At 47.0% G+C, this 25,113-nt stretch overlaps 1 protein-coding gene across 6 annotated transcripts in view; it reads left to right on the plus strand.

Annotated features, from left to right (window-relative positions):
- Window positions 1-25,113, plus strand: part of COBL (cordon-bleu WH2 repeat protein) — a 273,635-nt gene that overhangs the window by 224,198 nt on the left and 24,324 nt on the right. For all 6 annotated transcript variants that reach the window (XM_019483861.2, XM_019483865.2, XM_059728586.1 and 3 more), the window contains one exon: window positions 19,189-19,498. In XM_019483861.2, the coding sequence (XP_019339406.2) occupies window positions 19,189-19,498 (310 nt within the window). The remainder of the gene's footprint in view (window positions 1-19,188; window positions 19,499-25,113) is intronic.

Consider the following 25,113-nt stretch of genomic DNA (forward strand, 5'->3'; position numbering starts at 1 on the left):
GAGAACCAAGTCCAAGTATACAAGGAAAAGAATTTGGTTCAAAGCATGTTTTAAATATTTTTTTCAATATTCACCCCCTCTTGCTGAGTTTGCTGGCAGCTAGTCTATTGGGAAGGAAAGTATAATTATAGTGCAAATGTGCTTTATGTTTTTTTTCTGGATTATCCTAGAAAAATGAATCAGTCATAGGGATTTTTTTTTTGGAATATTTAGCAATAGAAAAAAATCAGTGAGAGAAGTGCTGAATTGAACAAAGCAGAATGCACAGGGGAACTCATGCTGGTAGTTTTAACAATGCAAAAAGTTTAACGAGTAGCCTTTTTCATGTGGTTTTTAAAATCACCTAATAAAATGTTGGTTTATTGCAAAGATATATTAATTGTTTTAACTTGTAACCACTCTACTGCATATGTTTTTCCTGCAATTTTATCAAGACTGGAGTCTTTGTTCTCAAAGGTGGCTATTGAAAATCACCTTCACAGTCCATTTGTTCAGATCCTGAAATATGCATATATTGCAGCAGACCACCTCTATATAGGACTTGCATTGCCAAAAGCTACCACTTAAGAGAAAGTGTTGCCAGCAAAGTGTGGCTCACAGCCTATTTCTCAACCACTCTTAACATATAGGATAGGTCTCTGGTTTTGGATCTTTTTTTCCTTCTGCCCGACAAAGGCCCTTTGGAATCCTCTTGATCGATCACTGAACATCACTCATGTTGCACATGATGACTCCTGATATGTACCTTTATGCAGTACAGTGAAGGAGGGTAGGCCATCTGCACAGTGAGGAGGTCATCTGGGGTACCTGCAGCTTGTGCTATTGTGGCCTGTGCAGTGTGCAGCCCCTGGTCACTTAATTAGCCTGGCTGTATAGAAACAGGTATGGTAAGGGGAGGACTAGGGTAGATAGCCATTGTGGACATGTCCAGACGAACAAAATTTCAAGCCAGTTTGAGATGCTGCAAGAGGCTGAAAGAGGCATGTTGTGAATGAAAAAAATGCAGCATGGGCTCAAAATTTGATATCTGTCAATCCAGGTATCAACAAAAAGCATGGGGGAAAGAAGTGGGGCAAGGCTCAGCCCCAGACCGTGCCCTGAGGTAACCTGGAAGCCGGTCCTCCAGAGAGATGCTCTGGTTTCTGGCCAGAGCATCTCTATGGTGCTTCTGCTGCTCCAGTGTGTGAGGCACACACCCTTAGCATGCTGGGGTAAGCAGAAGAGCAAGGCAAGGCTGCAGCATGACCAGGACCTGGGTACTGGCCCAGGGAAGTTAGGGGCATGGGGGTCGGGGGGGGGTTATGGGTGTGGGGGGATGTGCAGTCTGTGAATGAGTTTGTCTAGGGAGGGGCTTGAGCGGGGGCTTCCACACACCTGCCCCCCCTCCCACCCACCATGGTGCATGCAGCAGCAGCCAGAGCAGCCTTGACATGGCTCTGTACATGCTGAATGGACCCAGCCCAGCCTGCTAGCTCATAGCTTTGGACAGGACTGGGAAAGCCGTGTGCTAACAGACCATGCCGGATCCATTCAGCACAGAACCCGCATAATGCAGTGCCATGCCGCCACTGTGCCGGTGCCATGGGGTACGGGTGGTGGGGCAGGCATGTGGTGGCCCCTGCTCGAGCCTGTTCCACAAACCAACCCACAAAGCACACATCCCCCCGACACCACACACACCCAGTGCTAGCAGCTGGCCAGATCGTGCCAATAGCAGCACTGCCAGACCTGAGGTCTATATGTAGAGAACACGCCCAGTGGGACCCGACCCAGCCCAGCCTGCTAGTGCACCTTTGCACAGCACCAGGAGGTGCGGCTCCGGGATGCGCAGCTCCTGTGCAAAGGTACTCACTAGCTGCGCAGGGCAGGTCAGGAAGCACCGGATGTGTTCTCCATAAGGGTGAGGTGGCAATGTGTGGCTGAGGCGCTGTGCCTACAATAAGCCATGGTGCATCGCAGCCTGACCCTCATGGAGAATGCATCTGGCTGGCCCTACATGACCAGGCCCAGCCCGCACAGGTAGCATGTGCCTTTGGACAGGACCCACGACTCCCAGTGCAAAGGTGTGCTAGTGGGTCAGGTCGAGTCCCACTGGGTGCATTCTCCCTGCAAAGACCGTGGGTCTGGCAGCACTGCCGCTGGCACAGCCCAGCTGGTGCTGCAGGGGGTAGATGGGCGGGCGTGTGGCAGCCCCCTGACAAACCTAACATCCCCCCACACCACCCCACTCCCTCCTCCTGCAAACCCCACACCACCCTCACCCAGACACCCCACCTCCTGCAAACCCCACATCCCCCCACACCCACCCACACCTCTTCCCACCCCCTCCTGCAAACCTCACATCCCCCCATCAGACACCCAGCGTGCCCAGCCGCCAGACAGGTTGAGACCTGCTGGCAGGAGCTGTAGCTGCAGGGGGCAGCTGTCCCCAAACCCTGGTTAGTGAAGGGGCCAGGGGGAGCTCTATTTTTTCTATGATAAAAAAGCCAAAAGCAAAAATCAAAGCATATAGATATTTAAAATTTATTTTATTAAGATGATAGAGACACCGGTAGGCTTCCAAATTGCTTTAAAATTATAAATATATCAATAAAACACTACCCAACTGATCAGTCTCTCTCTCTGTGTACTTATATATAGTGGATTTTTGTTTTAATAGTGTCAGAACATGGATTTTGTGGTATTTTAAAGAGTGAATTTGGGATTTTTTTTATCAGAGAATTTGCAGTTTTTAAAAAGAGAACACCACGATTCCTGCCAGTGAGGCAAGTGGCAGGAACCAGGCAAAGGAGCCTGCTCAGGGCTGGCACCTGGAGCCCAGCTGGAGGGCAAATGAGGTGGCTGATCTCCTGGCCATTTGGGGCCAGGAGGACATGCCTTGACAGTTCAAAGCAGGCCACCATGAGGAGAATATCTTCCAAGCAATAGCTGCCCAAATGGCAGGATGGGGGCACACATGGCAGCAGTGCCACACAAGAGCTAACTGCGCAGCCACGGCCCACTGGCAGCTGTGCCAGAGGTGCAGATGCCTCTGCAGCAGCCGTGCAGTCCCCATCCAGGTCTAGCAGGCATGCAACCTTGGAGCCACATGCTGTCACAGGTGGTAGCAGGTCATATCCAGGCACCAGTCCCCGCTGCCAGATTGCTACAGTGGGTAGAGGGACACTCCAGGTTAGGGCTGCTTCAGCAGTCCAGCTGGCACATGGGCTATTGTCTGCAGATACCAACTGGCATAACCAAGAAGCTCCTGTCTATTTGTATCTTCCAGAGATAGTGGGCCATAAGGCCCACCTAGTTAACTAGTATCCCCCACCTTGTGGAGCGAAAGGTTGAAAGATACAACTAATTGTTTTTATTTTTTTGTGGGACAACTAAGGAAGAAACAGGATAGGAGTGACATGGGGGTCAAAGGTTCAAAATGTGTAAAGAAGTTCTCTGGAGAGGACATCGAGCAGAGCCCCTGGGCTGCACCCACCAGTCCTCAAAGGCATCCAAGGGGCCAGTGGATGCCGCCCACGGGTGCTCTGCCCAGAGATGCACATGGACAAGTGAGAGAAAAGTGGCCATGCAGTCTCTGGGCACCTTCCCGACCAGAGCTTCCTTCCTGGTCAAGTACAGGGCCCACTTGGCCAGGGCCAAAAGGAGGTTGACCAAGAGGTCCTGGGACTTGGTGGGGCCATGGATGGGGTGACCAAAAACAAAAAGGTGGGGGGTGAAATTCAACCAGACCCTCAGAAGGAGGTTCTGGAGATGGAGGTGCTGCAGCCTGACTCTCTCAGTGGTCATATGCGCCAGGGTCTCCCTCTGCCCGCAGAAGGGGCAGGAGACCGGGGTGTCCATGAAGCTCACCACATACACGCCCCTGGCAACAGCTCCATAGAGAAGCCACCAGTTGAGGTCCTCAGTGGCTCGTGGGATGAGGGTGGAGTACAGACTCAGCCACTGGGGTGCCCCAGCCACACCCTCACTGAACAGGTCCCACCACTTGGTGTCTGGACAGGATGCGAGGTTGGCATGATGAATCGTGGAGCACACAAGCATGTAGAGGTGGTGGCGATGGACGGTGGAAAAGCAGACCAGTCTGGTGCCCTCTAGCTGGCTCAGGTGGTGAAGCGGGGAGCACCACAAAACTGGGTGAGGCACCAGCTCCACAACGAACTCCGGTGCGCTGGAGGACACGGAGACGGGGCAGGGGGACTGCCACCGCGCAGGACCTGGTCAACAAGGGCAAGAGTGTTGGGAGGTAGGGTAGATTTCACCTCCTGGACCAGACAGCAGGTCACATGTGTTGTGGGTAGACTCATGCGCTGGGCCAGCACAACGGGGTCCACCCACTCCTGCCTGTCATGGTCCAGGAGGTCTCTCATACGGGTGACACCAGCCAGGATCAACCTCTGTTGCAACTGAGGTGCCTCTGCTGTCAGCACCTCCAGCTCAGAGTTCCAGAGGAGAGGCTTGATGAGCAGGTCAGTGCCCTGGGCGAGTGTTGCAGGGGACCTGGAGGCGGAGACCAGCCTCCAGGCCCAGAGGAGGTCCTGGTAGAACTCTGGCAGCCCTCACAGTTCCTGCAGGGAGAAGCCCTGCAGGCCAAGGAACTGCCAGTCATATCATAGCCCCTGGAAGTGGCAGAGGAAGGCACACCCCAGGTAGCCCCATGCCATGTGGCTGCCGACATTGTATAGCAGTCACTGAGGGGCCTGAAGGCGGAACATAAGGACCTGGCTGCACAGGCAAATCAGGCCCTGGCTGCCCTTCCGCAAGGGGAGGCTTGGGACCTCTGCAGCGACTCAGTGCCATCCTGGCCAGAAAAATTCCAGCACCTGTCTCTGGAGCCCTGCCAGGACCTCAGGGGGCCACAGGCAGGGTGTGTAAGTGGTGCCAGAGCATGAACAGGACCAGCTGCTTCATCACCAGCACTCTCCCACACAGGAAAAGAAACCTCAAGAGCCCTGCCCATGCCTGGAGCTGCTCCACCACCCTTGTCTCCAGCTGGTGCCGGTTCTCTGGTGGGGAGGGGTCTGTGGGGGACAGGTAGACGCCACAATTAGAGCAGTGAGCTCACACTCCAGCGGATCCTGTGGAGCGCAGGTGGGAGTAAGCCTACCTGCCACCCATCACCCACTGTCAGACCAAAGCTCTTGACCCAGTTGACCCAGGCAGAGGAGACCACCAAGTACAATGCCTGGCGGGCCTCCACCTGCACCAGGTTGCACCTGAACCTGAATCTTGAACTGCGAGGAGTACATTGTCAGCATACACTGACAGGACCAGCCACACCGCTGGCTCCTGGAGCATCAACGCTGCCACCTGCCTCCACAGAAGGACAAGGAAGGGCTCCAGAGCCAAGGCCTGACAGCGGGCAGCCTTAACGCACCCATCTCCTGAATGGGACGGGTTCTGTCAGAGTTCAGTTGAGCTTGACCAAACACTATGCAGAGGTGTACAGCACCTGGAGTGCCCACAAGAAGCAGGGCCCGAAGCCAAAGGCCTGCAGCATGCCTGTGCGGTACCCATGATCCACTCTGTCAAGCGCCTTCTCCTGGTCCAGGGATAGGAAGGCAAAAGACAGGCCCCCCCAGTGTGCTAGCTCCAGGAGGTCCCGAACCAGGTACAGGTTGTCAAAGATGGAACATCCAGGCACCATGTACGTCTGGTCAGGATGGATCACGTCGGTTAGCACGGACCACCTTCGCTGTCACCTTGTAGTCCATGCAAAGGAGGGACACGGGATGCCAGTTCCTCAGGTCGCAGGGATCCCCTTTCTTTGGCAGGAGGGTCAGCACAGCCCTCTGGCATGACAGGAGGAGCTCCCCACTTTCCTCAAATTCTGCCCAGACCACGGCAAAGTCCAGGCCGAGGACATTCTAGAAGAGCCCAATAAAACTGTGTGGTCAGCCCATTGATGCCCAGCACCTTGTTGCCAGGCATCAGGCAGAGGGTGGTCAAAAACTGAGCCAGAGTAAGACAAGCCTTCAGCCGGTCCCGGTCACCCACGCTGACCTGCAGGAGTCCCACAGGCTCTGACAGGCTTCGGCATTGCTTGGATCCAGGGAGAAGAGCTCTTCATACAAGGCCTGCACGTGCTGGCACATCTCACCTGGATCCATGAGGGGGGTGCCATCACCCACCAGAAGGCTGGTGATGTACTTCTTGGCCCCCCGCCTCCTCTCCAGGACATAGAAGAAGTGGTTGCTGCGGTCCATCTCCTGAAGGAGCTGGATGCGCAAGTGGACAAATGTACTGCAGGCACAGTGGTCGTCCAGAGCACAAAACTCTTCCCGTCTCTCCCAACACTCTCCGCAGAGGGATGGGTTGGTTAGGTCAGTGGCCAGGTGCCTCTCCAGTTCTAGCACTTCTGGCTCAAGCTGCTCTCGGAATGCCTCCCTCTGCTGGGTGTGCCCTGGAGTGTAGCTGCAGCGAAGAAGCTGGATGCGCATGTTCCCAATGTCACGCCATGTCTGAGCCAAGGAGAAAGCTGCCCATTGCTCCCGCCAGGCCTGCCAGAACTCCCGGAAGGCCCCCCTGAAGCCCGTATCCTCCAGCAGACTCGCAATGAAATGCCAGTAGGCCGACCCCGGACACCCAGGCCCTAGTGTGGCCTGGGCCCAGACAAGGTGGTGATTGCTGAAAGGGGTTGGCCGGATGCCAGAGGAGTGGGCCCAGGCAGAGTGCAGCAAAGAGATATGAACCCAGTCCAACCTGGAGTCGCATGCCTGCTCCACCCCCACCCTCACACAGGTGAAGGCATGGGGGTCGGTAGGGTGACAGGCATGCCAGACATTCACCAGGGAGTAGTCCATTGGGATCTCCCCAAGGACGCCCAGGTGGCCTGGTTCTGCTCCCTGCCTGACCGGTCTTGTGCGTCTAGGGTGACATTAAAGTCCCCGCCAAGGACCAAGCACTCACAGGGGTTGAGGGTGCCGATGTAAGTGGCCGCCTGATGGAAAAAATCCGCCAAGTCCAGGTCCTTTGCAGGGACATACACGTTCAGGAAGTTCAGGACCAGCCCCTACACATGGACCCAGAGGTGCAGCAGGCAGCCCGGCACCACCTCAACACCCTGGAGAACCTCTGGCTATAGGCCTGGGACCCTGCAACAGATAGCTGAGAGGTGACTGAAAAAGACCCTGCCTCCCCACTCCAGCCACCAATTAGGCTAGTTGGCCCGAGTCGTCAGGGTCTCCTGCAAGAATACCATGGGGTACCCCACCTCCTGAAGGAAGGAGAGCACCCAGCATCTCCAGAGACACTTCCTGCAGCCATGGACGTTGAGTGTCAGTATCTTAAATGACTTCATGGCTGGGGGGGGTGGAGTGGATGGTTCAGCAGGGGCTTCGCACATCTCAATGCACAATGTGGGGTTCACCAGTTCGTGCAGTGCTGTCCCATAAGTATAGAGGGCGTCTATGAAACTGCGAGCCCACCTATAGATCTGGGCGTTGCAGCTTTTGGGCCCCTTTCCTTCCCCCGCCAACACCTTCGCAGTAGTGAGGACGCTGTCAAAATCTCCCCAGTGGTCTAAGGCGAGCTGTATCTTCTTGGTGGACCACCTGGTGTACTTGCAGTCAAGAAATGTGAGTAGCTCACCCCTGGGGACCACCAGGACCAAGAAGTCTGCAGGCTCCATGGAGCCTGCCGGTTCTCAGGCATCCTCCTCCTGGTCCTGGGGCTCAGCGGGCTCCTTAGACACCGTCCAAACCCCCTGGTCTGCTAAGACCCTGGACTCTGGTTGGGATTGGGAGAGCTCGGCGGCCTCTTGGGATGGGGACGGGAGTAAGGGTGGTGGCAGGGTTCCCTCACAAAATGGCAGGGTAGAGCTGGAGCCCCAGGGGGGTCTGTGCAGGGCCCCCAACAAGATTGGACTGTTGGTCCAGGGAGCCCATCCCAACCCCCTCTGGCGGGGCCATAGGGCAGGCTGGAAGAGAGGTTTTCTGGGAAGGGGAGGGAAGAGTCCCATCAGGCACCAAGGTGGCTTTGGTGTTTGCCTCAGGGCCCTGGGAAAGGGGTCCTCCCTCCCCAGGACTCACTGGGGTGAGCCCCAGGGCTCCTGTCTCCCCCAGATCATCGGGGGGGGGTCCGCTGCTGGACCTTCTTCCTTTGGATCGGCTTTGGCCTCAGCACCTGTGGTCTCAGGGTAGGCCCTGACCAGTGGAGTGAAGGGCTTCTTCCATTGGCTCCTGTTCGGGACTGTCCAGCAGCCCCAAAACCTCCTCCACCCATTTGATCTTTCCCGGGGGTGAGGTGTCAAGCGCAGCCAGGGAGACCCCCAGGAGTTGGGTCGTTCCTTCCCCCTGTGTGGTGGTCTTGTGGTGGGGGAGGAGTCCTCCACACAGAGGGCTCCAACTGTTCCCAGGCCTTCCTCTTGGCTTTCCGCCCGGAGGGGACCTACACCCACTCAGCCATGGGACAGGTTCCAGTATGAGAAGGTGAGGGTGAGGAGGGTGGGGCAGCTACAGTGGGGGCATAACTAGGGGCAGGGGGCCCCTGCTCCCTCTCTCCCCTTGGCTGCTGCTGCCCTCCCTAGGACCCTGCCAAACTTGCTTTGGGGGTGGGGCCCCCTGAGCTCACAGCAGGGCTGGATGATGTGGCTGGGGTGCCAGGGCAGCCTGATGAGGGAGGGGTACTGATGGTAGGGGCACCCCTCTCGCCAGTGGGATCTGTGGATGCCCTCTCTTCCTGGCCCATGAGGCACTGGTGGCGCAAGTGCCCTGGGGTGCTGCACCAGAAGCATCACAGTTCCCCCAGTGTATAGAAAACCCACAACTGGGGCACCTGAAAAGGAATCACAAGGCACTCCTCAGCCTCCAGCTGCACTCCCGCCACCAGTTGGATCGTAACCTGGTGACACAAAGAGCGCACAGGTCTCGGCATCCCAGCGAGAGGGCCACCGCCAGGGAAATAACTCTCCCCAGGGTCTGGAGCAGGGGGAGCAGGGCCAAATTAAGGATAGAGGCAGGGACAGAGCTGAGGGCCACCCTAGTCCCCAGTTTGTCTAGGGGCTGAAGGGGGACATACTTGCCCTCCACCGTGAGCCCCCCCTCCGCCGCCTTTTGTGCAGTGGACTCCGAGGCAAAGAAAAAGACTCCCTTGCCACGAAAGCGGGAAGCCGCCACAATCTTGGGGGCCCCTACTACCCGAGTCAGGGCCTGCACCCAGGTCTCCAAGTGTAGGTTTTCCCGCTTGGGCAGTTGGCACTTCACCCTGTGCCTGTGGGTGAATGCCAGAAATGGGGCCCTGCTGCCTGAGCTGGTGGAGTGTCCAGGGCCCACAGCTTCAGGTTGCCCTGCAGCCACCTCTGCATAGCTGAGGTTCCCGCACTAGGTGGCTGCGTTGGTGGGGCTAGGGCTAGGGCCAGGGACAGGCTGAGTGGGTGTGCTGGCCCGTGTAGTGCACCTGGTCCCCTCAGGTACCAGTGGTGTAGGCTTGGGGGTGGGGCCCTTGCCCTTCCTACCCCCAGCTGTGGAGAAGACTAAAGAGGAGCCCTTCCCACTGCCCTTGCTGTTGGTCCCTGATGGCAGGGGAAGGGGCTTGGGAACCCCTCCAGGGGGGCCTGGCCAGGGGGTCTCCCCTGGCCCTCTTGGCTCCTTGCCGGAGTCCCACCTGCCTCTGCAGCAGGGGTTGCAGACTTCTCTACCCCCGGAGGTGGTTGGTTAGACTCTGCCTCCAAGGTGGGGGCTGCAGGGTCATGCATCCCCTTGGGGGCTTGGCTAGGATCTGCCCCCATAGTCGGGGCTACAAGAAGTTCTGTGGGGGCATTTACCACACCCCCCCCCAGAAGATTCCTGCCCTGCATTGCTTCACATGAGGGAGGAGAAAACAATAAAGAAAACCAAAATATTCAGTGGGACTGGTGAATCTAATAGGGGCAGGCTGGAGTTGTAGGGGAAATGGTTGGGGAAGGGGGATGAAGCTCACTGAACTACAGCCCCATAGGAAAAAAACCCAGGAAAGCTAGGTTTGGGGAATGTGGGGGAGGGGTCACACACACACACGCACACGCTGGGGAGACTCAAGCTGGCTTACTCAGCCACACAACAAACACCAGGGCAGGGGGAGTGGACCACAGGACTTACCACACAAGGGCAAAAACACACAGGGAAGGCTGCTGAGGCATATGTAAAAGATGACTGACGGGGCAGGGGTTGTTTGTTGCAGATCAGTCCAGGAGCCCCTCAGGCCTCCAGCTAGGCACTCAGCAGCAGATCAGTAGGCAGGAAGACAAAGCAGGATCAGATGCTGTGAGGCAGCTGTGGGGGAGGGCAGGAACAATCAATCAATTAGGGAGTAATCCATTGCAGGTGTGGTGTTGAGTGGTGCAAGGTGGTGCAGCAGGGAAACTCTTTCTCATGAGAGGGGGCACCAGCAGAACAGACGCAGCAGTAGCAGCAACAACAGCAGCAGTGGTGGTAGGGCAGCTTTTTATACTACTGGGGCCAGCTAGGGTGAGCTCTAGCTCACCCTGGCTGCAAATCAGGGAGGAGCTGGACAGGGTCATTTTGCCCCAGGTGGCACAACTTGTCCCACACCAAAGTGCATGTCCAGGCACATGCGCTGAGGCAAAAATCCCCAGCTGCTCAAATTTGTGCCACTCCTATTTGAGCTACTGCAGCTTACGTACCTGCATGTGTGGACACACCCTGTATATTCTTCTCAGCCACAGAGCAACCCCCTACCAGATTCTATTAGCAAAGCAGGAAGAGAGGGAAGATGGATACAGAGAAATGATTCAAAGCCCTGAAGTCAGAGTGCCCTATACTAAAGGAGCAGGCACAGAACAAAAGACAAGACTTGGGGGGGGTCACAGTATAAATGATATGGTTGGTGATATAGGCAGCCGAATTCCAGATCAGTTGAACTGGAGGGGTGTGAGAGGCTAAAGAGATGGTGGGCACATCTACATGTTATTGTATGTCACCATAGTAATGTGTTACGTCATTGTACAATGTGCTATGGCGACATAGCAATCACAAGTCTACCCGTGATCAGCAGGTACGTCACTGTAGCAGTGCACTCCCCCAATGCAGTGGTGAAATTTAACTGTGCGCTGTGCTTTAGTGTTTCCAAAAGGAATTACTAAAGAATGGCGCTGTAGCAACATTGCCATATGGAAACATAGACACGCCTATTGGGAGGAATAGCAACCACATTCAATTGGATCTTTTCTCTTCCTTCTCAGCTTCTTCAAAGATAGAGCTTCTGGTAGGATCTTACAGGTAAAATGTAACCCCAAAATAATAATATCTGCATGTAATTATATGGGAAAGAAAATATAAATGCACAGGTCTGTACTGTCCCAGGAAAAAAACAGAAAAGAGACGGGAAACATCTCAAATTCCTACTCAACGAGCTTGAGTCTCCATTATATTGCACTTTATGTAAGGAGCTTTGCTTGCAAAAGCTTAGCTGCAAGTACATTTATGCCAACTGGCTCAATGAGTTGAGGGGTAAACTACAAAGGGGTGTGGCTGAGCAAAAAGATATACGGTCAGCTAAATAAATGTACCCAGTATTTATTTCCCAGCAAAAGGAAAGTTGGTCCAAGTGAGTGGCATCCACTACAACAGTCTTAAGACTACACCAGTTGCCAGCACAACGCTGTTAACCAGGGAGAGCTCATGCCAGTGTAGCGCTCCATATCTGCTTTTCTGCTAATGGCTGTGAGGAAACCTGTCCCTTTTCATTTCATGCTTCCTTCTGTATTACCATTAGGCATGGAGACAGACAGTTACAATCTGTTTATTTTTCTGTAATATAGAGGATAACCCTCCTAGAAACCTCTTGTGATTGTGTGCAGTGTAAGAGTGGCAGGCAGATGGCTATATAATAGTTCACACCACAGGCTGTTTGATAATATGCTCACTGTTTTCTAAACCGTGTTAATATATTTGTATCACATAATTCAAATTAAGGGTTAATAGATGATCAGTTCTGCAGAGAGATGGCAGGGGGTGCTGGACACTATCTACCACTCACAATCAGGGCCACAAAACTGCACTTGCTTACTACACCTGGTAGTGGGCACAAACAACAGCAAGCCTTAGATACCTGCTGTATATACATGTTAATTCATACAGTTTAAATTGCCTAGTTCGGACTGCCCCAGTCTGCATTAACTTTAATGCTCATTCAATGAGGATTAGTTAATTCGGATTCGAGCCGGTTTTAATTTGGACGACAGACATTCACATGTATATTGTGATGGCTGTAGTCTGGATTAAACAGAGAAAAATGTAAAGCTATAAACGGTCATGCAAACCAAGGCTGATTGGGCCAGCATTATGAACTGGGACTGTACAGCCATTGGCGACGTGTAGGGGGCGCACACGGGTGCATGTGTACCCCGTGAGATTGGCAGTGCCTCCCCCGAGACAAGTGCCGCCAACACAGCCAGCAGCATTTGCGGGTAGTCGCTGACCACCAGTCAGTGCTCACCAACCCACCACCGCCATCGCCGTGGCTGCCTGCAGGAGCTCCCCACTCGCCGCCACCACACCCCCGCTGCTGCATGCAGGCGGTCGCCATGCGCTCCTCAGCCTCCAGGGGCATGCGTCGTTCATGTGTACAGCAAAGAACTATCATCCAGGCATTCTCCTGTCCCATACAGTGTCAGAGAGAGCAGGAGAAAATGTTACAAAGTCAAATCTGGGCTTTCTCTGTACACACCCATACTAATTACCTTAAATACCTATTCTGTTCAGTGTCTCTGAGAACAACTGTAAAATGGATGCAGTTCATTTGGGCTTTCCTTTCAGAAAACACACCAAGAAACTGTTACAGTAAGCCATCCAACTGAAGTGGAAGAATTTGAAGGGCTGTTACTGAAGGGAGTTTGGCCCTCCCTGTTCTTGGCCTTGCCTGCTCAGTGAGGACTGTTCTTTTGACTATTCATAGTCACAGTAAGTTTTCAGTCCCTTTTCAAATACATTTCTGCAGGAAACCTTTTAACTTGTGTGAAAATTATCGTGCCTCACCCATTTTTATAAAGTCTCTCAATCTTTGCCTTTATAAAAAAATGTTACATAAGGAAATTTCCTTTTTGAAAAATTCACCCATTCTGAATCTTACAAGTCTCTCTGATCAACTCCAGAGATTTTTTCCAAATATTATTTCTTTTGTGATGATATTCAGCTAATATCCGGTGGCAATATCCAATGTTAATAATCAGAGTACTGTCTTTGTCTAGCTAGAGGTTTTAAGCACCATCACAGTGGTAATTTCATGGGGAGGGCATTATAAGAAATTAATTTTTGCTTTATGTAATATAATTGTTTTTATTACCTACAAAAAAATGCTGTTGGTAGAACAGAACAATTTTGCCCTGGGAAAATAAAAAATTTGGCAGCAAAACAAGGGATGAAAGAAATCTGAAAATAATTTTTAAAGCAGAATGCAACTACTGAGAGTTATTAAAGGAACACTGATCTGTTAAAAAAATACAGAGCTCCAGCTATCCATTACATAAGGGTTAAATCAACAGCATCCTTAAAAAATACATTTCAGTTTACTATTTCTGTCATTGCTGGATATGCCAGCAAATCAGCAATGTCATAAAAACAGAATATAACAGCATTCAGCAAGCTCTTGTAATTGGAAAACTAAAGGGCTTTACCCTGTGCCCACTGAAGTCAAAGAGAGTTTTGTGACTGGCTTATGTTGAGGCTTATGTTGGTGTAACTAAGAGGTGCGTTTATCTCAGGTCATTCATTAAATATTAAAATGGAATAATTCTTTGCAAGCATTGAAAAAATTAATTGGGTGGAAGACGCTTGAAAATGATAAATCTACCAAATTTGACACTGTATGTATTTGTATGTATAAAATCTGTGTATACGTATATGCATTATCAAAACATGTGTGCATATATGTATATGGTATATGTGATTCTCCTCAAATCAGAATCTAATGTTGTCTTAATTACTTACAGTGTTTTGAGATTAACGTGACAAGATTTGTATTGTGCTAAACAAGTAGCTCACATTCTTTTCTGATGAGCTACACTCCTCTTTGCCTCTTGAAGATCGCAGGAAGCATACTTAAAAACAAAACAAAACAAAAACCAACTTCGTTACTTGTGGTTGACCTAACTGTGCAGTGACAATGCTTTTCACTACTAAGCAAAAGAGATCCTTGCTCCAAGACAGATGTGGGCTTGGCAGACTCTGTAACTTGGTACGTGGTAGAGATAAGAGAGTGTGAGCAATGTATTGCTTGGCACCATCTAATTTCAGTTAAGATTTAGATGCCACACAATATGAAATGCTATTGCTGATTAATAGACTGTGGGCCAATTTCTACTCCCCTTTACCACAGCATGAGCCAATTGAAGTCAGTGGATTTGCATAGATGTCCTTGAGAGCAGGAGTTGGGTTTCATTATGTGTTTAGCAATGCAGACAACCTACCACATTAATTTATATGAAGTAGTTATAATCTGTGAGATTGGTCTTGAAGTTCTTGCTCAGTGTCTGTTACTTGAGAACCCTTTTTTTTGCCTAAGAACTCCAAGATCGGGGCCTACATTTGCAGTCTTGTTGGGCATAGTATAATGAGGGGGGAGAAAACAGGAAAAAGTGCTTTGTTTTTCTTTTCAGAAGCAACTAAAATCACATCCCTACTCATTTCTAAGCATCTTACAGCAAAACAGTCAGTATGTCCTCAGTTCCTGTATCTTTCCTCTGCCACTGGATTGGAGTTTTGTTCTGAAAAGTGAATTGAGAAAAAATGCACTTTTTTTGCATTTTTAACATCAAATGCACTTTGTTTACAAGTTACACTTTCTATAAAGTGCTTTCTTGCTGCTAGCTCTGGACACAGAACCTGGCTTCTGAAAGTCAAGTTTTAGTGCTTTTCATATCATGCGTCATCCCTTGTAGTAAGGCAAATCATGGTCCCATTGGCACATGTGCAATCCCTTTCCCTTCAGCAGTTTTGCCTGGCTGAGTGTGATTGGAATTGTGTAAACAATCCACAAGGAAGAGCAGGAGCCAGCCTGTTCTCCTTGAGGATGATTCTGTTTCACAAATAGTGGTATGTTCTTACCATTATGATAATGAATTCAGTGTAAAGCCCCACTGAAGACAAGTTCTCATGTGGGTTATTTGGTTATTATTATTATCATTGTCATTTAGATTTATATGTAACCTTTCCTGACAAAGACTCAGGGTGGCATACAGAAGAGAACCAAATAGCTAATAAAACAAACAAGAATAAAACAAACAAAAAATAAAAATGAAATAAATTATTAAAGTCAACAGCGTAATAAGATATTATATTATAATTATATTAACAGCTTATTATAGAGCAACCCTCCCCCCACTCCAAAGGAAAAAAAAACATTACCTTGTCTTAGTTTTGCCAGCTTAAACTCCTACTCAAATGGCAAAGTCTTATAGTGCTTCCAGCAGATGTCCAGGTTTGGGCTGTGGTGGGCCTCAAGGGGGAGAGAAGGGTGACTACCAAGAACAGTCTTTCATGTGCTTTTGCCAGGTGAACTTGAAGTATTGATGATACTTGCAGAGAGGTTTCTCTTGGATGATTTTGGATGTCACAATATGGTATAAGGGAGAAGGCAGTCTTATGTTTGTAGGGCCCAAGCCATGAAGGGCCCTAGCTGAAGATGAACTTAGTGAAAGACACTTTGAAAGTGAGACACCTGAAGATCCAGTTATAGTAGTTGGAGCCCCAAACCAAGCCATGGACCTGAGTGAAAAGGAGAGGCTGAACCTCCACAATGATGTGTGCTAAGCTCCCACAGGTCATGCAGACTGCCCACCACTGTCACCTCTGTTTGTCTGGATTCAGCTTCAGTTGGCTCATCCACACCCAATCCACAACTGTAGTCAAGCACTGAGAAAGAACAGAGACTGCACAGCCCAGGTCAGATTAAAAAGAAAGAGCAATGTCATCAGCATTCTGATGGCACCTCACCCCAGATTTCTTCACAGTCTTGCCCAGTGGCCTCCTATATATGTTGATCAGGTTGGAGCCCTAGTGGCCCCAGAGGGAAAATCCCAAGGAGATGACAAGGTCTTGCCCATTGACCCTCTGAGATCTCCTAGCTAGAAAAGATTGGAACCAATTACGAACTGCCCTGCAAATACCCACCGGGTCATGTAAACTCTTTATCAGCACCTCATGATCAACTGAATCAAAGGACACTGAAAATTATACAATATCAGCAGGGCATTGTTTCCCCTGTTGACTTCCAAGTGAAGATTGTGGGCCAAGGTAGAAGTTAGCTCTGGAGAAGACTATACCTTTTATTTCAACCAGGTATACTGCTAATTAACACAATTTATCTGAAACAGTAAAAACACACTTATTTTTTTCCTCATGAAGACAAGGCCTTGGCTGTACTAGGAGAGTAGGCAAGCAGGAAAGATTTCTCTTTTTCCACAGTGGGTTGATGGACTGAGTGACCAATTTGTACAGAAGTATCGAGTAAGAAGATGCTGTTTCACATTGCCACATGTCATATCAGAAATGTAGTATTAGGTCTTGGAGGCAAGGTCTTCACATCAAATCCCAGGACTCCAGGATTCAAAGTCTTATATGCTGGATTCTTTTCTCATTTGGGCGTGGATATTTTGGGGAGGGCTGTCTATTACCTTTGCTGCTGTATGGAACAGGAGTTTTAGGTGTTGCAAGACTTGAAGCTTGACAGTTTGCTGTACATCATTGGCAATGGAGGGGGCAGCCCAAAATCTCCACATCACAATGCAGTTGGAAGTAAGAAAAGAGGAACAGAGGGAGTTATAACTCTAGGAAGGGAGAAATCCCAAATGCAGAGATACGTATGCCAACAGGTGGAATCATGTCAGTAGCAAACTGCACATGCAGCCTTGTAGCAGCAGCAGGGATGGCATGTTTCAGGCAGCAGACAGCTATTTTATAGTTATCAATGAAAGTCTGTGCATCAAGTTATATTGCATCGTGCATTGCTTCTAAACTGCCCTGTGTGCTTTTTTCCCCTTTAAAGCACTTTCTTTGCTATAATATATTCTATTTCCCTCTCTTATTCTCTTATTTTAGCTTTTATTCATACGTGTTTCAAGTTAATTGATAACCAAGCAGCATGTACACCATATGATGTTTGTTTATTGTGTGTTGTAGGGGCACATTCTCCCATTTTGAGGCAGGGGCTTTAGTTACATGGTTATTCTTACATCTTTGTGTTCAGGCTGTACTAGATGCTCTTCTGCGCTATGACCATGATCAGTTTAGTGCCCTCTCTATATTTTTTTATAACGTGTCCTATTAAGCTTGATAAAATCTTTAATTAAATCTGAAAAACTAGAACTAATGTAATAGAAAATACGGTCAAATGAATAAAGTAATAGCCCCCAAAGTTGCCATGGACTTTCTGTAACATTCTCAATCATTAATATTGATGCCTGACAGCACTTACAGCTTTAATCATGATTTGTAATCCTATGAATTTTATTACTTCTGCTGCCAGAAATCAATTTCAATGCTTAATGGTATCTTGTAACCTCAGCCAAGGAGAATTTTGGTTTGATTTTATTCAAATTTTTTTAAAGCTTCATCTTTTTAAAAACTATATATATTTTATTTAATACTGCATTTCTACAAAACATCTCCTTTTTTCTTAACCAAACAGTTGTCAAATAACTTGTTGCTTTTCAAAAGAGAATAAAATACTGCAGCTCAAGATGTAATTTAACACATGGAATAGTTGTCTGTCTGCATTATTATTACTGACCTTCATATTCTTTATTTTTTTAATTGTAGGCTCCCACCCTGCAAACACCTAGGCATTTGCTTAATGGTGACACATCATGGTAGTCCCATTGATGTCATTGGCACTACTCAATTAAAGTGAGCACATGTATGCATGTTTACAGAATCAGGATAGAATACACACTGCTTTCGAATCTTCCTCTCCCTGGGAGCTGAAAGAGCATAATGGAGTTTACTCATAATTCCATATTTAGAAAAAATATATTATTCTCTTTCTTGAAAGACATTTATTTGGATTCAGTTTTCATCTTCATTGTCAAAAATGTTGACCTAATTGGGAATTCTCATCAAATGGAATAATTGCAGGATGGAGCCCAAATTTGTGTATTGCTTTTGAAAAATCAGAAAGTTTATATTTTGGTAAAGAAAAAAAACCTAGGAAAAGAACTGAAGTGCAGTGTGGGTGAACAATGGTACATTGAGTAATTCTTGAGTAATTCATCACTTACCTCTTTCACAAAGTTAAACTTTGACCTGTAAAAGGAAGACTGTTGCCTGTGTTCCCTATCTTATACTTCTATATAGGACAGAAAGTCACAAACTTTCTACTTTGTTTAATTTTAATTGCAATACCTAACTCAGATAAAACACTTATCAATAGGTCTAAAAGTGCTTTACAGAGGGGAGAGGTATCATCATCCACACTTTAAAGATGCCAAGGCTCAGAGCCAAAGAGATAAAACAGCTCATGTAGGAATGCCCTGCAAGCCAGTGGCAGACCTGGAATAGAGCATACATCTCCCTAGTGCCAGTCTTGTTTTTAGTAAAGGGTTTATTTCTGCTTAGAATTTGATGTTTGAATTTCTGGACTTCCTTGCTCTCAACAAAAGAACAAGATGGATTATGACACCACAAGCGATGGAAATAATTTTTTTTGTTTGGTTGGTTGTTTTTTATAAACCAGGCGGTTTAAAACTTTGGGATTTTTATTTTGCTTCTTTAATTTTAATGCCTGTTTAAGTCAAACAGACCAACACTAAGGAAAATAATTATCCTGGTTAAAACCACTACTCTTTCATTTTGAAGGAGCAGAAAATTCCCATTCTCACAATCCCCCAAGGAGCTCTATAGAGTAAGCCAGTAGACAGATTCAAAAGCACTGACATTTTAATAGAAAATAAGGGGAAAGAGAAGCACCTTTCAGAAAGCAAAGAAGGGAGAAAGCATCATTCTTCACTTTTTCAGGTCATCTTTTTTAAAGGTGCAAGTGCCTTGCTCACTCTTGCTATTTCAGACAGCATTTCCCTCCATTTCCAATCAGACAGGAATATGCATAGCATGTGAAACCCTGGACCCTCTAAGTCATTAGCAAAATTCCCATTAAGTTCAATGTGATAGATATTCTCCTTATGGGCTTATTACTCTCCTTAGGAGCTCCCTAAGCATAAGTAATAAGCTCAGCTAATTCTCCTTGCTATGTTTCATCCAGAGAGCCTGCAGCTCACACAAGAATATATATATATTGTGGATGATGTGGTCCTGGAACTATCAGAGCTAGAGGAAACAGCCTCAGTAAGCAGCTGCTTTGCATCAGAAGATACCACTGATGATTCAGGGGTCATGAGTTCTCCATCTGATATTGTGTCTTTGGATTCACAAAATGACATCGTGAAATTAAGAGAGCGATCAGCAAATGGTCAAGTGGACACGGCTGAAACAGAAATACCTCATGCTGCAGAGTTGTACCCAGTAAGAAATGCCTCCTGTGATAGCAACAAATCTGGAAGCACTCACAAGAGGTAAGCCGTGTTTGCAAGCGAACCTAAAAAGTTGTCTCGGTTGCTTATCTTATAGGAAAACATTTACAAAGCCAACTTTTCTTTCTACTCTCTGTTGCTAGTTCATAAACCAGTGCCAACATCTTCGGGCTCATCCTAATGAAAGAGTTTGGTCCAAAACTTAAATCAAACATCTGCAGCAACTGGCAAATATTATCTTTTTGTTTTAATTTGTAACTGCATTTCTTGCCCAATGCTGCTGATCTTTGGGGCAGATTTCTCCAAGTCTAAAACAGTTCTGTGTCATTGTTTGGTTAACCTTGAAGCACTGATAGCATCTGGGCTGCTGTAATTTTATTGTATGTCAGCATATTGAGCTAAGAAAATAACATTTTGCTCAGATTTGGGTCATAATGAAAGCTGGCAAAAGTCAGATTATGAAAACTAAATGAAAATGACTTTGCCAGATCACATTGATGTATGGAAGATAAATATATATTTACATATGTTTCTATGTGTATGTATATGAGTACTCGTGTATGTGTAAGCCCTTAAAAGAACCAACTCCACCAGAGATGATTCTCCAGTTCTCTTTAAATCATTTTTTCTTAGACAAGTAAGTATTTCCCTGTGGGTTTTGCAACACAAACATTGTAGCATGGAGCTGGTACAGAAGAACTTGGAAACTAAGTAGAAGCTTCCTACATGCATCAGTGAAACTTACTTTTCTAGTTATTTGCCAAAAATCACACAGTGAGTCAGAGACAGAATGGCAAAGAGAACCCAGAATTCCCAGTACTTTGCAAATAGCAATGGCAAGCCAATGGCAGCTAGGACAAATGTGCAACTGTGCTTCCAACAAGGAAGGTGGCTCAAGAGAACCCACAAATGGGCACCTGCCCAGCCTGATGCTGCAAGGGTTTAGGGCCAGAAATTCTTGGAAATCCTTGTTCCCCCAGAAGCCCTGCTCTCTTCTCCGTGCTCAGCAGTGAATTTTCCATCCTTTCAAAAGAGCACATATCAGGATCTTTTTAATTACTCCCATATGTTTCCAAGGGCCACTTTTCCCAAGTCATGCTAGAGCATAAGTTAACATAGTCAACACTTAAATCCTCAATGGACCATGGGGCTGACTGTATTTCCATCAGTGTCAGTGGGGTACAAAGTCAAGATCTGTATGGATATTTGCTTAACTGGTAGACCTTCCTTACTGTGCAATCTACCACAGATAACCAGGGACTTTTCTGCATGGAAGATGCCATAGACTGGTAAAATTACTACTGCTAACCTTGTGGGCCTAGTCTAAACTCCACCAAACAGGAGCACAAAGATATCAGTCAGCTTTGGATCAGGCCTCTTGGGAAGAATAGGCAATCTTCATCTCAGAGTGTGAATATACAACACATTTACTCCATACTGTTGCTACATTCATCATCGACTTTACTGGGCGTATCTACATGTTCATTAATGTGCTTTTCCTAATGTGCATTAAATGTAGTATTTCTGGGTACCTATACACAAGCAGCCAGGCTGCTCCAATGCACTGGAATTCCAGCGTGTTGGGGCAGACTCAATTCAGCAGCATTTCAGGAGCTTCCTGCATCTCGTGCATCAGCACCCCCATGCTTAAGTTCAAGCACCCGCGCTCCCCTATTGAAAGAGCTTTAGTTCAAGCACCCCCACTGCCATTTTTAAGCGAGGGGGACACCGATACACAAGACTCAGCAGTGCTTTAATTAGAGTGGCTCTCAGAGCCTCTAATTAATGCACAGTCCTCCCCGCACTGCCCCTAGACCATGTGTAAAAATGCCATTGTGAGATACTAGAAGAAGGTGCATTAACCTATTTTAATGCCCATTAACTAAAGCACGTGCTTTTTTGTAACACTTTAATGTGCATTAAAATAGCATAATGCAATTTAAACGCACATGGAGACGGGCCCACCGTGTAGTATTAGGGGAGGAGATGCGCAACACGCACAACCCTAATATTTAATTAGTTCCTGGCATCCAGAGTAACATTAGCCCTTGAAAAAACCTGTGGTAACTTTACTATATAAGAAACTTACTGTTGGGTATGTGTCCTGTGTCTGCTTCCCTTGAACATTTCATCTCAGGTTACTTGTTTTCTCTGTGCAGATTGGCATCCCCATCACCTAGCAGCCCTGTTTCTATAAAGGCAAGCACTTGAAAGGGCTGGATGTGGATCTGTTCCTTGCTACTGTGCTTACCAAATTACACCATAGTGACTATGTTGTCTCTTTGTACTCCAAATTGAAGGGTCCAGACTGATTAAAAACTTATATGAATATTCATGATAAATAATATATAGCATAATAATGCTCACTTTAATAAATACTTCTTTACTTATCCCTAAATCTCATCTCATACTTGTGACATTTATAGATATAAAATTTATGATGACATAACCAAACAATATAGCATTCCTCATCAGTGTAAAAGATTTTGCAGCTTATGATGGCACGCGCATCTCTCAGTAAAGGAGAAGACTAGTCACATGCCACCAAAACCTAAGTGACATGCCACAGCTTAAAAGTCAGTGCTTCCATATCTTTTGCTTAACAAAAAGGCAAACATTCCTCATTTTAAACTTAGATTTACCTCAATCCCACATGAAAAGATCAAGAAAGTTACAAGCAGAAAGTAGCACATGTGAGAAATCTAACTTATGATTCCCGCGAGTGATACTTGGATTCCCTAACTTTATCCATATGTAAAATAAAAGCCTGGCATTGAATTTACGGATACTTGAGGTAGTATGATATGGATTATTTCTTATTTTTTTAAGTTTATTTTCTGTAAACATGAAATCACTTCAGCTTTAAGGCCCTACGGAATCCTGATTGTAATGCTGTAGTGGCCACAGCTTGGACTTTAGTAACAGAGACACTGGGTGCATCTACACATGTAATTAGCACATAGCAATAAACTGTGGCACAGACAGGTGCAACATTTACACATACGCTCCAGATCACCGTAGGTGTAGCAGCCCTGGCTGGCAGGGGGTCTGGGGATCAGCCTGCCAGTGTGGAGCTGCTCTGCCCTGACTCAGCATGCTATGGAAGAGCTGGCTAAGGTACAAGCTGCTATAGTGCAGGGCTAGCTGGCAGGCAGCCCCAGCACTATAGCACCCTTGTCCCCCAGCCAGCCTTGGTCACCATCTACACATGCATTTTTGGTGCACTAAATAATTCTGCTGTAGGATAGTACTATCCTTCAGCAGAGTTAATTTACTGTGCCCTAAGAGGAGTAACACATGTAGACGGTGACGCTTTACTGCACAGCTAATTAGCCAACTCTGCAGTAAAGCACACATGTAGATGCATCCACTGACAGTAAAATCTTTGAAACTGATGTGTTTTGAATATTTGTGCAGTGTTGGAAGTGAAATCCAGCTGCACTCCTAACCAGTGTTTGCAAACATGCAAGTATTAAAAATAATGTGCTTTTCACTCTTCTTGAGGTCAGCTTGTTAAGCCTTCAAAACCCATTTCCTAAGAATGTATTTATTTTTTTAAATACCTGCTCGTTGGAAAGTCTTGACTGCTTTAGCTGGATTTAAAGCTGTTTTGAGCACTACAGCCAAATTTGGAGTGTGCCAGTTTGAAAGTTCTGCTTTCCCAATAGAGTCATTACCACTGGAGTAAAACAAAATCAGCTAGCTTATTTGGGACTGCATTTGGCTCTTCATATGGGCAGGGGCTGTCTTTTGAGCCATTGCCGCTCCTTCTGCCTGGGATTTAAACCCCAGTGAAGTCACAGCAGAGGCTGGCATTAGTAAGGTGTACCATGCGGTGTTGTGTTCCTTAAGCTGTGGAACTTCAAGACAGAACTATATAGAAAGTGTGTGGATTCCTGCCCATTTTGTACCAGTTCAAATAATTAGGATCTCTTTAAAATGAAATAAAAAATGAAATAAAATAAACAGAGACATCATTTCATTGCTATGTAGGACAAATAATACGTGATTCAATTTGCCACTACCTGATTTACTTTGAAAATCCAGAAACCAAACAGAACAGTTGCTCTGGTCACAAGAAAGTACACCATTTAGCAGCAGCTGTGAACCAGAGTTGTTGAGATACCAAGCTCCCCAAAGTCAGCAGTATTACTCAATACAGTAGTTTGGCCCGGTATTATTTTACAAAAAGCTGACAAGTTTGCTAAACATGTATCACTTTTAACAACCATAATATTGAAAGATGATTACAATTTTGCCTTCAGTTGTTTTATGAAATAACTGTTTCAAAGTAAACAGAACTATTATAGAAAGGGCCAAAGACTCACTTACATTAAAGCCACTTTACACTGCTCTGGCAGCACAACGGACCCTTGAAGTGGGAATAAATTATGGTTTGCAGTAGAAGGGACCTTAGTGTAAATGAGATTCAAAGTGTTTACATAGTCTAATGATTTCCACATGAGGCTTAGCTGGAGATGTTCTACCATGTTGATTGTTTGGGCTAATTATATTTTTAATTTGTTTGTGTTAAGGCTCCCAGAGACCTTCAGGCATGGGTGGCTCTATTCATTTAAAGTTATTATCATAAGAGATACATGACTATACTCTAGGAAAATACAAATGGAATGCATTCCACATTCCAGCCTTTAAAAATCATGTCTGGAGTCTGTACCTGGCTACTGATGGCAGGGAAAACCATGTGCATCCAAGGGAAAATCTGGCCCTTAGCATGCAATAGATGTGTATGCATCTGCCAGCATATATCTGAAGTCAGATATGAAATGACATACTTGCTAACTTCATGCTTCCAGAAAATACAGGGACTACCACATTTGAATCTCAAACAAGATTCTCTCCCATGCAGAGATGTAGAGGGTGCTTGTTATCTGTGATCCCCAAGGCAGAGGACTTAAAAAAAACATCTAGAGGTGTCCAAAGCAGGCAACTTGGGTGCTTGTCCAGCAGTCCCTTCACACCAACCATAGGAGGCACTTGCAGGATTGCTTATTTCTGAGGAGGTAACTTAATCCAAATAGCCACTATCTATTAGATAGAACAGTGAAGAAGGAGTCAAGAGATCTTGGTTGTAGCCTGGTTTACTGCATTTCCTAGCACAGGTCACTTTATCTCTCTCCTTCCCTGTGTTTCCTTTGTTACTATTGGTCTGTAAGCTCTGTGGAATGCTGATGCTCTTCTTTTACTGTGTGTTGGTAAGGGGCCTAGAATGGTGATATCCTGACCTCTGCAAGCACTCTTGTGGGACTACCATAATATAAACACTAGATATAGCCAGTATGCAGTTATGCACTTATACCCATTAACTATTGATCCCACTCACCATTTAGTTCAACTCTTTTTTCATATCCCTCCTTACACCTGACAACTTTTGGTTGCTGTTCCATCATGTACCTCCAGTCCTCACCACATTTTAATATATAGGACGAAAGGCAAATAAGAAACCACAGAAAAGTTCAAACATTGCCTGCACAGCAACAAGCACATTGCATGATCTCTCCTTGTTGTAATTACTGTCCTCTCTTACCCCTTCAATTCCCATCCTTCCTTTTTGTCATCATACAACCTCCTTGGGGCAGGGATCAGTCAGTTTTATGTCCCTGCAAAATAGAGCACACACCTGTTCTCTGGTGCTGTAT

The sequence above is a fragment of the Alligator mississippiensis genome, chromosome 5 (assembly GCF_030867095.1).
Source record: "Alligator mississippiensis isolate rAllMis1 chromosome 5, rAllMis1, whole genome shotgun sequence".
NCBI classification, from domain to species: Eukaryota; Metazoa; Chordata; order Crocodylia; family Alligatoridae; genus Alligator; species Alligator mississippiensis.